Source organism: Abrus precatorius, unplaced genomic scaffold (genome assembly GCF_003935025.1).
Source record: "Abrus precatorius isolate BTA unplaced genomic scaffold, Abrus_2018 Scaffold9, whole genome shotgun sequence".
Lineage (NCBI taxonomy): Eukaryota > Viridiplantae > Streptophyta > Magnoliopsida > Fabales > Fabaceae > Abrus > Abrus precatorius.
Genome location: NW_020874439.1, coordinates 11,484,888 through 11,501,899, shown reverse-complemented (window position 1 = coordinate 11,501,899; position 17,012 = coordinate 11,484,888). Strand labels below are relative to the sequence as shown.

Genomic DNA, 17,012 nt, shown 5'->3' with positions numbered 1-17,012 from the left:
ATTATTTTTAGTCCTTATATTTATTAAATTTATTTTAATAAATACTATAAGCACATAAATTTTTTAAACAAAAATATTAAACAAATAAGAATTAAAATATAATAATCACAATTTTTTAGAATAACTTTCTCAGAACATGGGCAACAAAATGGATGGCTTTCAAACAAATTGTTTCCAAATAGAAAATAGAAAGAAAAACTGAAGAAATAACCCCTAGCAATTCATCACATATTGGATGGTAAAACAAGTTTAATATAACCAACTCAATTAAAAATTAGAGTATTAATAACAATATTTAATATATATATATATATATATATATTATTAATTAAATTTATTAACAATTATAAATAATTTTTTAAAATATATAATACTGCATAAGATAAAAAAAAGTATATATAATAAAATTTTATTAAAAATTAAAAATTTTGATATAATTAAATATATTAATGCTATTAAATGTTGCAAAATTTTATTATATATAATATTATATAGGTTAAAAAATTAAGTTATAGAAATATGATTAAAAATTATTAAATTAAAAATAAAAATGTAATTTTAACAATTATTTATTAATTTTGTATTGACACACAACGAGATTAGTAATTTATTAAAAAAATTAGTCTTTAAAATATTATTAAAAAATATATGCGTTTACGAATATTGAAAGTTTTTTTTTATATAATTTTAATAATTTTTCATTAATGACTAAAAATAATTTTATAAAAGTAATAGCAGGAAACAGGGAGGACAAGAAACAGCTTAAAAAGGATTAACTACATGTTTAGCAGTTCCAAGTCTGAAACCCTACGCTACCTTGAGTTCCACTCACTGTAGCAAATCGAAGAGAAAATGACAACATCAACAGAGACAGAGAAGAAGCAGGAGGAGGAATCGGAACAAGTGGTGACTCCATGGGAGGTTAAGGTCAAAGACGGAGCCAAAATCGATTACGACAAACTCATCGACCGTTTCGGTTGCCAGAGACTCGACGATGCCCTCCTTAACCGCCTCCACCGAATCACTTCTCGCCCCCCTCATGCCTTCCTACGACGCGGCGTTTTCTTCGCTCACCGGTTTGTCTCTCCCCCTTTCTGCACTGTCGTTTCACTTCAACGGCGATTTGACCATGTCGTTTTTATGTCGCAGTGATTTCGGGGAGCTTCTGGACGCGTACGAGAAGGGCGATAAGTTTTACTTGTATACTGGACGTGGTCCTTCCTCTGAATCCTTGCATTTGGGCCATTTGATTCCCTTCATGTTCACCAAGTTAGTTTGCGTTTTCGTAAAACAAATTGATGACAATTTGTAAATCTATTAATAATGTTATTTTTCCAATTATTATGAGTTTAGGAGTGCGTTTTGATTAATTTTAAAGAGGGGATTCACAATTTGGCCCGTGAAAGATGTTATGTGTGTTGCTTTTGTCTCCAGGAATTACTGTTTGTTCAAATTGGTTTACTCTGTTGACTTGTTTCTAAGACCGATTTGTATGCGTTTGTTTGGTTTCATCTTATTTTAAAGAAATAATAGATTTTTCTGGAAATAAGGGATTCCTAAAATGCACTGTATAAGTATTCCATTGCATTTTTTTAAATTTTAATTTGATGGAAGTTTGTATGTTATTTAATGAATTTCGAGTTTTTTATAATAGAATGTCAATTCTTATGTCATGAGGCATTCTGAACAATAGAAATCACCATTCAGTCTGTATTGCCTCAACTTAACTATGTGGGCAAGAGCTGATGTGGTATGCATTGAATAGTACTAAGATTGATCTCTTGCTCCAGAAGTGCACAGATTATAATTTTTGTTGTTATAGTTAGCTCTTTTTAATGATGTAGAAATTTTCATAAATGATATGCTTAAGAGAGTTTTACAGTGAGAGCGGATCAAATTAGATACTTGAATTTAGGGAAAGCTTGAAAATGAAGCTGAGTTTGTGATTGTTGGGGATTCTTGTTGACATAGTGGAGAATGGCTTGTAGGTATTTGCAAGACACATTTAAAGTTCCTCTGGTAATACAGCTCACTGATGATGAGAAGTTCTTCTGGAAAAATCTTACTATAGAGGACTGCCGGAGACTTGCAAGAGAGAATGCAAAGGACATCATTGCTTGTGGTTTTGACATTTCAAAGACATTCATCTTTGCTGATTTCAATTATGTTGGTGGGTGAGTGAATTATAAATGCAGATTTGCCCAGATAATGTATATTTCAAGTATGCTTTCCTATTATATCTGGAGATTTGTAAAATATTAGATTTGGTTAAAGTTTCAGGAAATTATAAGAATGTGTAATTATACATTAGTAGTAATTTTATTTCCGTAAGGAATTGAATTTTACTAGAAACTTACAATAATGTAATGAAATTCTACATTATTGAAGCACCTTAAATATAGGTATGGTGAATGAAAATGGTTTTGTGCTTTCTATCTGATTGATATTTCACATTAACATTTTCCCCTTGGTTGACTACAAAAGCAAAAAAGATAATTATGAACCCTATGCATGGTTTGCATTTTGCAAAAATTGCCGTTGTTAAGTACAGAAACTCAGACAGTAGTCTTTATTGTAATACATCCATTTATTTTACAAAATTAATGGAGTCTCGGTTACAGGGATTTTTTTTTTTCAATCAGAAAAGAGTGTTCAAATCATCCTGAATGTCTTACAGAATTTGTTTACTAGATGATATTCTTTCCCTTAAAATATCAAATCCAACAACCTTAAATGCACGTGCTTTTAAATTTTTTCAGGTCCCATATTTAAAAGTCATGGGTGACTGTAAATTATTCTGGGGATTATATTACCCACAGCGTAGTTAGGAAAAATATTGAGTGAAATTTTTTTGTTTAATTGTCTCTTCTGAAATAAAATGTCTGAGAAATTTCCCAATTTCATATATTGTTTATTCTGAACTCTTTATTTAAAATAAAATAGCAAATCTGCTGTCCTTTTGAGAAAAATTTTCCTTTTCAGTTCTTTCTACACAAACATGATAGAAGTTGCAAAGCGTGTGACTTATAACCAGGCTGTTGGCATTTTTGGTTTCACTGGGGAAGATCATATTGGAAAAGTTAGTTTTCCACCTGTGCAGGTATGGTCCATTTCTTCCCTACATAGAATGTGCCCTTCATTTTTGGTGGTTTATATGCTTGGGCTATTAATTTTTTGCTTCTGAAGTCACTGTCTCTTGTTTGCTAATGCATAATGCATAATTATGAACTTATGATACATATTTTGAAGTTGTTACTTGAAAATGATTGCATGACTGCATGTGCTTCATTTGTTTACACAGGCAGTTCCATCATTTCCTACTTCATTTCCTCACCTATTTGCTGGAAAAAAGAATCTCCGTTGTTTAATTCCTTGTGCAATTGACCAGGTATGTTGGTCTTTGATTCTTTTATATGCAAGCTGATTTCATTCTTGCTTTGCTGTTCAAGATCTTTTTTGTTGTTCACTTTGCTGTTCAAGCTCAGTTTAGCATTTTTTGTTTAATATAACAGCCATGCTATAGTGTTTTTCACTTTTACACTATTACTTGGAATGATGATTATGTAATTTAGAGAATGTCTTGAGCATTTATATTAAACTTCTGTGTTCATAACATATTATATATATGCATATAAATTTTTAAATAACGGTCATCCTGCTATACGCCATAGCGTTTTGAGGGCCAGCCGTTATTTGCCACTATCCGAAATTAACAACTATGATTGGCATTTCTTGAATGCATTTGAACATCATGTTCTATTATCTTCTATGTGTAGTTTGCATTCGGATTCTTGATATTATGTGTGGTCTATGATGCATGTGCATTTTAAAAATTCACCCATTCTTCAGTAATAGTTTTTCTTTATGATATGTTCAGGATCCTTACTTTAGAATGACAAGAGATGTTGCTCCTCGATTAGGGTACCACAAGCCAGCCTTGATTGAATCATTATTCTTCCCTGCATTACAGGTATTCTCATGTTGCAACTTGCAAAACAATGATACTTTACATAATTGATTAAAAGCAACTAATATATTTCATGTTGATGTATGTCTTGGCCATTTTGTTTGCTTGCTTATATGCTTATCCTGGCTACGTGCATGTGAGTAATGTCTGCTAGAATTATATTTAGTTAGTTGCTGCTGATCTAATAAATTATTGAGTCAAATTTATTTATTTTTATATCACAAAAAGCTAAGCTATTAGGTGAAGCAAAAGCAAGCCCATATATATTATATTTCTGGCTTACACCCTCACGCTAGACAGCTAGAGCCCTTTGGGGATTGGGCTTGAAATGTGCATGGTGCACTCTATACCTCATGATCATAAAGGCTCTGTTGTCATTATATAAATCAACATTGTGTGAGAAAGTCAGAAAAAATGTTAGAAAGTATTCAGAGAACTTAAGAGAATTCTATTGGAGTATTCAGTAATAGTGGATTGTGGAAAATCGTGGAAAGCCAAAATCTGCAATGTCATGTAGCAGATAGTGTCGTGGGTAAATAGCAGAAGTCCCATAGTGGTTGAAATATATAAGTTACATATATAAAAAGTTAAGCAGTATATGGAAGATTGCTATTGCATTCAGTAAAAGGGAAACAAAGAAATCATAGCAGAAAAACCCATACATACAGGGCTCATGTTTTCTAGTCAACAGATTTTCATGAATCTCATTTTGGATACAGATGTAGGCTTTGAAATTTTCTCTCTGAAAAAGATCTCTTCCTGTGAAGATGTATTTTTTGCTTGTTTGCTCAGCTTCTTTAGAATGTAAATGCTTGCAGGGGGAAGCAGGAAAAATGTCAGCCAGTGACCCCAATTCTGCAATATATGTGACTGATTCTGCTAAAGATATAAAGAACAAGGTTTGTTACTGAAATTACTCTCTTTAAAGCTTTTATGTGTTATTCTGCTGCTTACATTTAAGTCTTGTGGATCTATTTTATTCATTGTGACAAAAATTTGCTGTAGAACCTTCTTTTTTTAATTGTTATGTTGAGGAATCTTGGTGACATCCTAAATCTACTAATTTACAGTAATGTCTGTGTAATGTGTATATGCAAGGTATAAAAAGGTTTGCTTTCATATTTGCATGGAAGTTTAATACCAAACTTGATCTATGAGTAAATCTTGCTCTACATTACTGGATGATCAGAGAAGCCCTTTTTGATTTGAGAATAATGTTGTTTTGTTTTCATTTTGTGCTCTTACAAATAATTACAAAATAGTTTCCTTATTTTCACTATGTTTCTTACTTTCAAATATTTGCACAGGAAATAGTGAAAATGAGATTTTTGTTGTTTTTATTGTTTCATGTACAAATCTTTTAAAAACAGGAAACAAAATAAAAAACAATGAGACATTTTTGTTATTATTTGTAACAATAAGAAATAAAAACAAAATGTTTTCTAAAACCAAGTTGGGCCTAGTATTTTTCACTCTTCTGTGTTTCTATCTGTTACTCTGAGCTACTGATGTCTCTTGTATCCCTTAGGCCTCCCGTAATGTTTGTTGACTGTATGTTTGGCTTTCTGCAGGTGAACAAGTATGCATTTTCTGGTGGCCAAGATTCTATAGAGAAACATAGGGAATTAGGGGCAAATCTTGAGGTAATGAAATTCTTGCTGCTTGTTATGATTAATAATTTGCAGTTTGCATGTAACAAAATGTGAGCTACAATATTCATTTATTATTTTCCTCCCTCCCCTAAATCCTTTCGCTTACTTCAGTTCTCTTTAGTCTGCCTCTTTTTATAGCTTGATCTTGTTATTTTTTAACAATATTCAGGTAGATATACCAATCAAATACCTTTCTTTTTTCCTAGAAGATGATGATGAACTTGAACACATCAAGAAGGTCTGATTTTCTATCTTTTTTCTTACTTTTTAAAAATTAGCATAAAAAAGACTTGTTTGACTTCTCTAACTTCTATAATTTTCTCGTAGGAGTATGGGGCTGGACGCATGCTAACTGGTGAGGTGAAGAAGCGCCTAAGTGAAGTTTTGACTGAAATTGTGGAGAGACATCAAAGGGCTCGAGCTGCTGTGACTGACGAGGTATGCATCCTACAGATCCAACACTAATAAATGTTTTTGCATAGTTAGCTATGCTGCAATTGTGGAATAATAATAATGGGCTACTGAATTGATATCCCAATTGTTAATTACATTATTTAAGTATTACTGAAAGCAAAGATTACCCCAGGTGCTAGGACAATTTCTAGAGTGGTATTAGGGAAAATACATGTTGAATGCCGAGGACAATCTCTGGAGGGTGGAGATTGAAAACTAATTCTACATACTACCTTTTTTTTTGTAAGTAGGAATCCATTTTGATTTTCTGAATTTACAAAGACCTAAGTCTGTTTGGCTCTTTTATAATGGAAAATGAAAAAAAAGAAAAACAAGTTCTCTGCATTTAGGTTTGTTGAATTTGGGCTTTAAGCCTAACTCAACCCTAAAAGCTAGATTGTAAGGTGGGGATTGCCTTAACCTTTTATAAGCTCTTATTTAGCGATATCTACAGTCAATATGGGACTTCAACAAAGTTTAATAAGCAGATTGTGATTATAAATTATGCCTGAAGTATTTCTTTCTTGACTTCTCCAATTTGTCCACCTAGCTGGAATATTGTGTGAATGTGACAATACCATAAATATACACCTACCTCCATGATTAGAAACCCTAATCACCATGTCATAAGGTAGCAACCTTACCATTGTCCCAAAACTGTCACCCTCCTAATAAGAACAAACAATGTCAAGGTAAAAAAAAAAAGTATCCCTCAGTTGACACTTTTCACAAATTTTTGGGGTTCATTGTTTGCTTCTATTAACAAATTTTGGTCTCTTAATGAAATCATAGCAAAAGCTGAGTATGTGCTTGGTTATTCTTTTTTCTACTTCATCTCCATAAGATTGGCAGGTTATAAGTCTGTATTCATTTATATGGTGCTAAACATATTCTCATTTTTTTCATAATTCTTTCAGATGGTGGATGCATTTATGGCCGTCAGACCACTTCCGCACATGTTTGACTGAAGTTATCGTATAAGCTTTTTGCCTGCGCAAATATTGCGTGGAGATCACTGGATAGCTGGATTTATTTTATTTATCAACTTGAAAATTGGGTTTGCTGTCAATTTTCTGCACTTCAATTGTTATATGGTCATGCTATCACCAAAATTTGTACCTTTGTTTACCACCAATCAGGTGGCAAGGAACTGAGTTCTTGTGATTCGTCTTGATTGGGTCCATGAAGTTGATTTGGATTAGTCAAGCTCGAAGGTGGCTTTGTATGTTGACTGGAGGATGAATGGATTATGTAATTTAACATGTCCTTGTCAATTAGATTGCAGCTAACAGTAGTGAAGGTGCCACTGAATAATTGAAATTTTGATGGATGGCATTGCAATTTTCGTGAGAAATATCTATATGCCAATTAAGTGGGAATGTACACTAGTAACCCAATAAATTGATTAACCTCTTGGCTTCCCCTGGCCCTTTTTTACGTACCAGGTGTTGGACTAATTTATAATTCAACATGTACAATTTACACAACATTGCGGTATAATTGTTTGAATGCTTGCAATTGCGGTTAATTTTCTTGCGATTGAAAAATAGTAAAGGTCGGTTATGATAGTATTAGTAACTAAGGTTGAAGGATTAATGAAGGTTCGCTGACAAGATGCCTCTTGAACAATCACTTGTTTTCCAAAATAATGCAAACTTGTAGCCCATGTTACAAGATCTTTTGGGGGAGGAATGATTAGTGAATTATAGGATATGGGAACTCAAATCCGTGCAATTGATGAATGTAGGATTTATTTATTATGTTCAGTGAACTGAGCTAAGCATTGTTTAACATGATAAAGATTTGGGCTTGACTTGTGTACGAGTTTGGTTCGTCTAGTATTGATTTTATATTTTATGCTTGATGCTCAAATTTGTAATTTAACAAAATTTATACTTTTTCTATCATAATTTACGAGTCAATTTAAAAAGAGTATCAAGTGTCAATATATATTAAAAAATATCTATTTATATGCAAGCTAACTTAAGAGTTAGGTCAATCATGTAGAAGCTTAAAACCTCCGTAGTTGATAATAAACCAGGTTACATAGGCATCAACTAAATGTTTGTGTCTTCATTTTAAGTTAACCGAAAAAAGGTGTCCATTCTAGACCTTCGTTTACGAAAAATAAAATTTTTGGCTTTGTGAAAACTCCATTGCAGTGTTTTGAAAAGATAGTAAACTCAATTTTAATTTGTACACAAACAGACTAATGAATGTTTATTATAAAAGATCATACCGAGCACAATAGATATCACTATATCATAATTAGACCGAAATCATATAAACAAGGGCATGTACAAAATTAAGGTTTAAGATTTAGGACATAATAGGTACCACCAGATCAAACCAGAATCATATTAACGGGCATGTACAAAATTAGAACCAGAAGTCATTGATCATCGTGTGTAGGAAATTGCTCAAATTGTACAGGTGAGAAGTGTGTTTTTCTGATATAGTTCAAGATATGTACGTGCAGAGGAACCAATGGTGAAAATAGTTGATTATCAAAGATCCTGAGTAAAAATAAAAGACCACATCATGCGTTGAGAAAAAACATTGAGCCTGAGTCACTATTGCTAGCGTATTTTTGGTGATACAAATCTTCTGCTATAAATAAGGTATAATCTAAAAATCAAGTGGCCCGGCTTTACTTGACCCAGAACAACCACCAGATGTACCATATGAACTCCCACTTGAACCGTCAATTGGCGCTTGATTTAGACATTCTAAAACCAAAAACCTCCGTTTTTGCAATTTTATTGAGAATGTTGTGGCGTCCAGAATCACAGGAACCTGCAAGTTGAAAATCAGACAGTGGACATAAGCTAGATCAGATACGTCAAAATTAGTTAACAAACAAATTAATATAAAAAGGGGCAACAATGCATGTAATACTAAAAGCTGTTGTTTAAGCATGCTGTGTATGTGCAAGCAAGCACCATAAATTCAGGAATTAGGAATACATTAGAGACAGAAAAAGGAGGACAGGTAGAGTTTACTAGCATACCAAAAAGGTTATGTAATGGGGTAAATGGATGCAAATAGTTGTATGCATGTCACATTGTGAACTACAAGTGCAAAACAGAAGTAAACAAAAAATATAATAAAGTCAATAGATAAATCAAAAATTCAAAACGAAGTATGAATATAACCTGTGTATTTAACCGTGCAATTTTTTGTACATTTAAAAGTCCAATCATGTCCTGGTAACCAGTGAGGAGTTTTGCGAGTTCCTTGTCCTCGTCTGAAACAAATTTAGTCTATTAGTGAAATTTGATGTAATTCATAAATAAGAATGTGAAATTTAAGATCTGAGTTGACTATAAACCTGGAATGGCTCTGACTGAAAGCAAGGTGTCTGCCATATGTTGCAATCTTTTTGAACAAGATGGAGAAAGAAGAGAAGGTGGAAAGGTAACAACAACAACAGCATTTGAAGACCTTGCCATACCTTTTAAGGACTTAATAAAGGAAAGCATATGCCACTCCTACAATAAAGATGTGAAAAGTTAACATATTTCAAATTATAAAAATATTAAATATTGGCTTAATTATATTTTTTGTCCTTATAAAAGTAGCACCATTTGTGATAAGTCCTTTGAAAGTTTTTTGTTAAAATTCAGTTCTTGATCTTTTTAAAATGTTAGGATTTAATTACTGCCATCAATTCTCTTCTGATAAGTGATGAGTTGGCTGACAGAGAATTAGTTCATCATGTTACTTCACTGTTATGTTATTTAAATTTTTTTAATATTATATTATTTAAAATTAATATTTGCAAACAAATCTTTGAACACATTTTAAATATTTACAAAAAATTCTCCTAGAACCCTAATCCCCATTCCCTTCTTACGCGCCTTCTTCTCCTTCTCTGTCTCCTTCTCCCTCTATTACTTCTTCATAGCAATGCCTCTCAGTTCCCACGTAAACACATTTTAGTTGCTCCTTAGCCCTATAGCTGAGTTTTGCATACACAAAATATCCCAAGTACAGAATCTCATGGAAAACATGCTCAAAACTCCTCCAAAAGTACCAATTCAAGCACAAGCATCAGAGTCAAAATGCAAAACACCAACTCCAGTTCTACATTTTACTTGAAATAATTTTCTGTCTCTTACTGGCTATATATATATATATATACTTAAAAGTATATATAGCCAGTAAAAAATTGATGCAAAACCGAATTAACAATCCTAATAATTCAATAATGGTGGAAAAGGTAACTTTCCCAACAAAAGGTAGGCATCCAAATAGTTTAATAATTGCAGAAAGTAAAAAATATCTGATGGATCATGGACTTCAACTAGTGCTAATAAATTTGTTAATTAATGTTATTCTGTTCTTCTTTTTTTGGGGTCAAGAGACTAATGTTATTCTTGACTTTGTATTTGCAGTGAGCATTGTTGCTCTCGGTATTGCAAATCTGATTGGTGGATGTTCCGTCTTGGGCCGTAATGTGAGTTTGGTTCAAAATATTTATTTTGGGGCTGCAAATGATTGATTTATTTCACTTGCTGTTTCTTTCCTTGCCCCCTTATATGTTTTTCTTATGTTGTGGGTGTTACAATAATGGTTCAGGTATACTTGTGTTCAACTTTAAAGCACACCATTGAGGTTGAAATTCACCACAGACCATACAACATGATTAAGAACTGGAACTACACCGGGTTGGTTGATGCAATCCAAAATGGTTGAGTGAGGGAGTGACGTTGAGAAGGAACAGAGGGAGAAAGAGAAGAAGGCCAGGAAGGGAATTGGGATTAATGTTCTAGGGACTTAGTTGCAAATATTTAAGATGTCTTCAGAGATTCATTTGCAAGTCTTAATTTTAAATAATAAAATATTAAAACATTTAAATGACATGGCAGTGACGTAACATAATAAACTGGTTCTCTGTCAGCCAATTTATCATTTAATAGAAGGGGATTGACTGTAGGGACTAAATTCTAACATTTTAAAAAAAGCATAGGCTAAATCCTAACAAAAAACTTTCTATGGACTTATCACAGAGGGTGTTACTTTTATAGGAACCAAAAACATAATTAAACCTTAAATATTTATAGAATGAATAATTGTGATCCAACCCAGGATTACAAAAAAGGATTAACAATAAGATAATCCTAAAGATTATATGAAATCATAATATATATATATATATATATATATAGAGAGAGAGAGAGAGAGAGTCATGATTCATTGACATAGGTGTCAAACTTGAACACTTCCACCACTTAATAACTTTTCATAGAACGCAAGAATACCCAATCTAACCATTGAATGTTTTTATATTATCTTCATGATCATTAAAAAAAAAAAAAAACACAAGGAAGATATATTAACTCACCATATCTGAATACTTGCATTGTGGAGAACAGAATGATTGAATCGCAATACGACCAGCAGAGGGTAGGCTGCCTTCATTTCTGTTGATGTCATCCATAATGTTAGCAAATAGAAAACTAAGTAGAATGAAAGCTGTTTTTCAGAAAAAATCACCAAAACAATCTGTATCCCAACCTAATTGATGCAAAACAAGAAATTCAGAGGGAATCAGGAAAGGCTTTGCAGAAAATCTCCATCTCTAATTACTTAATATCTTGATCATGTGTCCATGTATCTAATGCAAGAGAAGGGCGCAGAATCAGCAAAAAAATGAGGTTCAAAATTTCCAATAATGCAATGTTAACTATCCTTTCCGCTTGAGCATTCAAAAGAATGACATTGGAGGAGTTTCTGGTATAGCGATAAAAAGTTTCTTGAAAATCATTTGTGACAGTTGCATGCATTTGCAATGCTTGCAAATAGGGATTGCTATCCTGATGCATAAACACTATATTGTGAAAATCATTTGTGACAATTGCATGCATTTGCAATGCTTGCAAATAGGGATTGCTATCCTGATGCATAAAAACTATATTGTGTTTGTGCTCACCAGGTGCCCATCAAAATAACAAATACTACCAGACAGCTAGCTGTGTAAGGCCATCAAACATAACAATGAAGTGCCAACCAGAGGCAAAACAAAAGTACTAAAAATAGAGCTCAATGATCTAAATCCTAAATTGCACACAACAACAACAATCAAAGGCATTTCCCAATAGGTGGAGATGGCTACATGGGTCAAATGAAGCCTTCTTCAAAAATAAAATCTTAAATTGCATGTGCCAAAAGAAAGATCTATCAAACATATGGTTGAACTTTGTTTAGAAAAAGCAATTATACACATATGGTCCAAATCCAAACAGCAAACTTCATTCTATTAAATCTTATTTTACTTTATTCTATCCAGAAAAACTTGACTCAACCAAGTATGACAAAATGAATAAACAGTTGAATACTGTCTAGAACCTGTTCTCCTAAATCTTTAGCGATTAGGTGAAGGCCTAGGAATCATCTCAATGATCTCATATATCCAAAAAAGAATACATTTATAAAATAGTCTATAGACCATTGCACCTTGAAAATTGAGCTAGAAATCCAGCACAATGATCTTGAAGAGCAGTAAGGTTTGGAGAATCTTGGATGCTAACACAGTCTACATTATTGCCACTAAAAAAATGTCGGTCCAGGGGCTTCCGCAAGTCAAAATCATTGCAGTAATCATGCTGACCACCTGCAATGTAAGTATGATTCAACTATACAATTTACACAACATGATTTGGTATGAAGCTCCCTACATTTAAAATCACATATTACAGTGCTATGCCTACAAAACCTAAGTGCTATTCATAAAAGCATTTCAATTTAGTCCATAAAGCATTCAAATCACACATTTACCTTGTGATTTTACACTATTACTTCTGCATCTGAAATTTGAATGACTTGTTTTTGTTGCTTTTGGCTTATTATCATAGTAGATATAAAACCATTCATGGGCTTTCACCTGATAACTTAAGCTCTTAGGAGTATTGGGTAATTAACAAGGTAATAGAGCCTCATGACCACAAGGTTAGGAACTCAATCCCTGCATCCCTATGAACTTGCCACCCTTTAAACCCAAATGGCTCTAGCATGGAGGGGTGTTTAAGATATAAATGATGGACTTCTGATTGAGTTTATACAAAGACCAATCAATAATCAGTCCTACTGCTCAAACAATAATTTTAAAACAAAGAAAAGGGCAGTATTACTTTTCTAAATTAAAATTAAGAGTGCTTGAGGATGGCAAGTCTGCAATGACTGCAAACTGAGAGGACACTGACAAAGGAGGAAACTAATTGTTACTGTTAGTATTGTAAGCTGTAGCTATTGTTTATCCTTTTGCTTTTGTAAACTTTATGGAATGTGATATGTACAAATAATTTGCAACATATTGTTACAAAATTTGCAATTTCAGCACCTATATTTTAGTTGATACTAACAAGATTTACATATTAATACTTCTATTCTATGAATCTACTATCTTTAAATGGTATCCTATATATCATAAAATTATAACATCTCACTTTTACTTAAACCCCTGAGAACTTTTGAGTGAAAACTCATTTTTCATGACGGTTAAAATAAATACAATGCAAATACTAGTAAACTTAATGGTCCATAGTGATATAAGATAGGCATGTATTGGTCACTTGTCATAAGAAAAAAAATTAACACTAGAAATGAAGTAACAACAACACAATGATAGTTGAACAAACAGTGGAGAGAAGTACAAAGACAAACTTACCATTATTAGTGTTGAGATTTGGCTGAGACTCACCAAAATACTTCTTGTACTGCCAAGCAATTCTAAGATCCTTTTCCTGTAGTTATAAGCATAATCAACAATCATATTACCATTAGAAAAATTTAATGCATATCACAGGTGCAAAGGATGAACAAAAGTACATGGCTAAGCTCTCGAGATTTATCCTCTTTGGATGACATTGGACTAGGTAAAGTACCAAGAAATCCTTTAGGGTCTCTAGACGCACTAGCATACAAGAGTGGTTGTTTGTGCACTAGTCCTTGAGACATAAAATTTCTCAATAGAAGCATATGATGAGGTGCTTCAGCATCTTCCATAACCATGACAAGGCTACCCAGAGAAAAACCACCACCCAAAATCTCTATTCAGAAGGAAAAAAGAAGCAAGCATAAGAATCTTTAATGAAAAAACAATACAGACAAAACAAATAAAACTAGTAAACTCATTCATTTACTACATTGCCTATTTAAAGGAAGTCAAAGAGATAATTACTGTCCAGATCGGGAATCCCAGACGAGATGAACATTGTCCCATTAGGGCCATGCTTAAGCCCAGGATTCTGAGATGTCACACTTGACAGATTGCGAGAGAAGCTACTAACTCGAGTCCTGGTTGCAGCCATTCTACATCAACACTTTATGATAAACCACCCTGACACCTAAGGAAGCAAAGAGTACATGTTTATGGGGGCTGCAACTTGTGTCAAGATTCAAGAAAACATTTTCAATCACAAGATCAGCAAACATCATAAAAATGGTGATGTGTAAAATGCAACAAAGGAAACCAAACCAATCATTAACCAGAAACAAGCAGAATTAATGTGTTTCTATGACGATTTTTATTAGATTTCTTGAAATCACATTTTTAAACCCTAGATATTATCACAAGGATTTTCTCCTTTTTTTGTGTTTAAAAACCTTTTTTTATTAGAATTATTTTTTAATAAAGAATTTGTACGAAAAATATTAAAATAGCTTAAAATCCTATTTACTCATAATGCATATTTAACAGAATGTAATCATAGCTTTCAAAAAACACTGACTGGATAAAAGGTTTTGTTAAAATGTGTCATAAGGGATGATGTTATGGAGCATTAAACACACCTTATTAATTTTTTAAATTGCTTAAAAAAGAAAGTGTAAAGGACTTTTGCATTTTTTATGCAATAAATTATTTCCTTCATGTAAATAATAAAAATAAAGAATTATTATACATATAGTATAAATAGTTATGTATTTTATAGTATTTCAACATGTACATAATAAAATAAAATGCTAAATAATATCATTTACAGTAACATGTAATTTAATCCATAAAATAATACAATTGACAAAAAAACACAACTAATATTCATATCACAATAATAACATTAGATCAAGTTACAAATTAAAGATGCACTGACTGAATCAAATAGCAAGACTAAACGCCCTCTTAAACTAATAACAAACAGCTTAAAGGCTCACTATTCAGAAGCAATACCAGTATCCAATATTTTTATCACGGGACAGGAATGTGAGAAAACAACTACATATCAGTTAAAATCCAACGATGTCCAAGCTAAACAATACTAAGAGAAAAGAAAACAGTAATTGAAGAAATAATGTGACGAATAAAAGAAGTGGTATAAAAAGGAGGAAACTGTGAATAAAACTCAAAAAACATGTATAGGCTTGTCCAGACATGTTATCAAACATATGGGCTACGAGCAAAAGAAATTTTGATTTTTCCAACATTAGACAATCTAAACTTCTCAATTCAGAAACATACATATGTGTGTACGCATGCATATGTATTTGCATTCACACACACACACACATATATTAAACACTTTTAAGAATCACAAACAGCAACCAAACACGAGAAATAGGAAAGAACGAAACAAAAATTTAAAGAGAACAAAGAGAGAGAAAACCTGAAAGAAGGAGACAGAGTTCGAAGCAGTGAGAGTGTGAGAGTTTGGGGTTTTCTTCAAAGCGAGGGAGTTTCTGTTTTGTTGGTTTCGCACAATTGTTTGTGTTTCTTGTTCCATTTTAATTTTTTTAATTATAGTTATATATTTATTTTTTCTTAATCAAAAGATTAAAAACAAAATCATTTTAATTCACTGATTTTTTTTTACATTTTTTGTCATACAAGGATTCCTTATTTTATTTGTTATACATTTTTGTTAATTTAGTATTATTAGGGTTTAAAAGTATATTTAATTCACCTTATTTGGAGAAATTAATGATTAGTTTTAATGGTTTCTTGAGAAATAATTTTCAAAAACAAGTAACTATTAAAAAGAAAACTTTCTGAAAACATTTGTTAAGATGGGAAACTAAATAAGAAGCGAACTAATTAATTTAGTCAATTGAACTAGATCAATTAAAAAATATTTTATTGTTTTGAACTCACTAAATTAACTTGAAAATTTACTAAAGTTAAATAAAATTATTAAAAAATCATGTATGTATGGGATAGGATCAAATGATACCAAATATTAAACATAATGAAATAATATATTTAATATTTTTTATTGTAAAATTTTTTTATCAATGTAATTGTTAAATTTAAAGAGAAAAGAAGATAAAAATATGTTTTTTTTTGTTATTAAAATAATATTTATTACTTAAAAACAAGTTTTTCATCTCTAATTACATTTGAATATTTAAACTCAGTAACTCAGTTGATTGATTGATATGGAAGTAAAGATTGACTGCAATTGCATTTTTAAAATTTTTTTTTTAACTTTTATAATATTGAATTGATTAATGGAGACAAATTTGGTCATAAAATGGTATTTTCATGGCTGAAGTCCATACCTAATGTATGAAATGAACATTTCATTTTTAAATAATACAACTATTTATTATTTGTTTCTAATAGATATAGGAATAGTTTTGTCCCTAAATTTTTTTTCGAAAATCAAGTACTTTCTAGTAGTGTTTCATTGACTATAAGTGACTATATATCCACGGAGCAAATTTTTTTATACACTTATAATACTAATGCTTTGATAGTTGTCACTTTTAATTTAACAGTCTACTCTTATTTTTTACTTGAAAAGAATAAAAATAAAAAAAACCATACATGCTAAGTTTCATAATTTTGTGGAAAGATTACATAGACTGAAATAATTCTATAGCCGTAGCCCCCTCTAAAACTTGAAGAATCTAGACCAGCAATTACAATAATCACTATCTAAATTCTTTATTCTAGCAACGTTTTATTGAAATCATTGCACTCATCTAAATTTTTTCCTTCTTTG

At 31.7% G+C, this 17,012-nt stretch overlaps 2 protein-coding genes across 5 annotated transcripts; one reads left to right on the top strand and one right to left on the bottom strand.

Moving 5' to 3' along the window:
• Positions 1–752: 752 nt before the first annotated feature.
• Positions 753–7,578, top strand: LOC113849044 (tryptophan--tRNA ligase, cytoplasmic). 3 transcript variants are annotated; one of them, XM_027478605.1, is made up of 11 exons: positions 753–1,076; positions 1,150–1,269; positions 1,989–2,174; positions 2,983–3,100; positions 3,302–3,388; positions 3,878–3,970; positions 4,786–4,866; positions 5,539–5,610; positions 5,789–5,857; positions 5,947–6,057; positions 6,990–7,577. In XM_027478605.1, the coding sequence occupies exons 1-11, from the start codon at positions 853–855 to the stop codon at positions 7,038–7,040; spliced, it is 1,212 nt and encodes a 403-aa protein (XP_027334406.1). In that variant the 5' UTR covers positions 753–852; the 3' UTR covers positions 7,041–7,577. The 3 variants fall into 3 exon arrangements, 1 of the variants encoding a protein (XP_027334406.1); XR_003502063.1 differs by having other exon boundaries at positions 789–1,076; positions 5,829–5,857; positions 6,990–7,578; XR_003502062.1 differs by having other exon boundaries at positions 789–1,076; positions 5,826–5,857; positions 6,990–7,578.
• A 1,040-nt stretch (positions 7,579–8,618) lies between these two features.
• LOC113849045 (elongator complex protein 4) lies at positions 8,619–14,521 on the bottom strand. 2 transcript variants are annotated; one of them, XM_027478607.1, is made up of 8 exons: positions 14,255–14,521; positions 13,903–14,123; positions 13,775–13,817; positions 12,532–12,688; positions 11,420–11,498; positions 9,404–9,563; positions 9,228–9,319; positions 8,619–8,868 (listed from the first exon to the last, which is right to left on the bottom strand). In XM_027478607.1, the coding sequence occupies exons 1-8, from the start codon at positions 14,382–14,384 to the stop codon at positions 8,701–8,703; spliced, it is 1,050 nt and encodes a 349-aa protein (XP_027334408.1). In that variant the 5' UTR covers positions 14,385–14,521; the 3' UTR covers positions 8,619–8,700. The 2 variants fall into 2 exon arrangements, with proteins under 2 accessions (XP_027334408.1, XP_027334407.1); XM_027478606.1 differs by having other exon boundaries at positions 13,742–13,817; positions 14,255–14,516.
• Between the last annotated feature and the right edge of the window lie 2,491 nt (positions 14,522–17,012).

Coding starts and splice junctions, on each gene's coding strand:
- LOC113849044 (XM_027478605.1), top strand. CDS start 853: ATGACAACATCAACAGAGACAGAGAAGAAGCAGGAGGAGGAATCGGAA. Junction 3,101..3,301: donor TTAGTTTTCCACCTGTGCAG/GTATGGTCCATT, acceptor TTGTTTACACAG/GCAGTTCCATCATTTCCTAC. Junction 3,971..4,785: donor TATTCTTCCCTGCATTACAG/GTATTCTCATGT, acceptor AAATGCTTGCAG/GGGGAAGCAGGAAAAATGTC.
- LOC113849045 (XM_027478606.1), bottom strand. CDS start 14,384: ATGGCTGCAACCAGGACTCGAGTTAGTAGCTTCTCTCGCAATCTGTCA. Junction 13,818..13,902: donor AATCTCGAGAGCTTAGCCAT/GTACTTTTGTTC, acceptor TTATAACTACAG/GAAAAGGATCTTAGAATTGC. Junction 9,320..9,403: donor TTCAGTCAGAGCCATTCCAG/GTTTATAGTCAA, acceptor AATTTGTTTCAG/ACGAGGACAAGGAACTCGCA.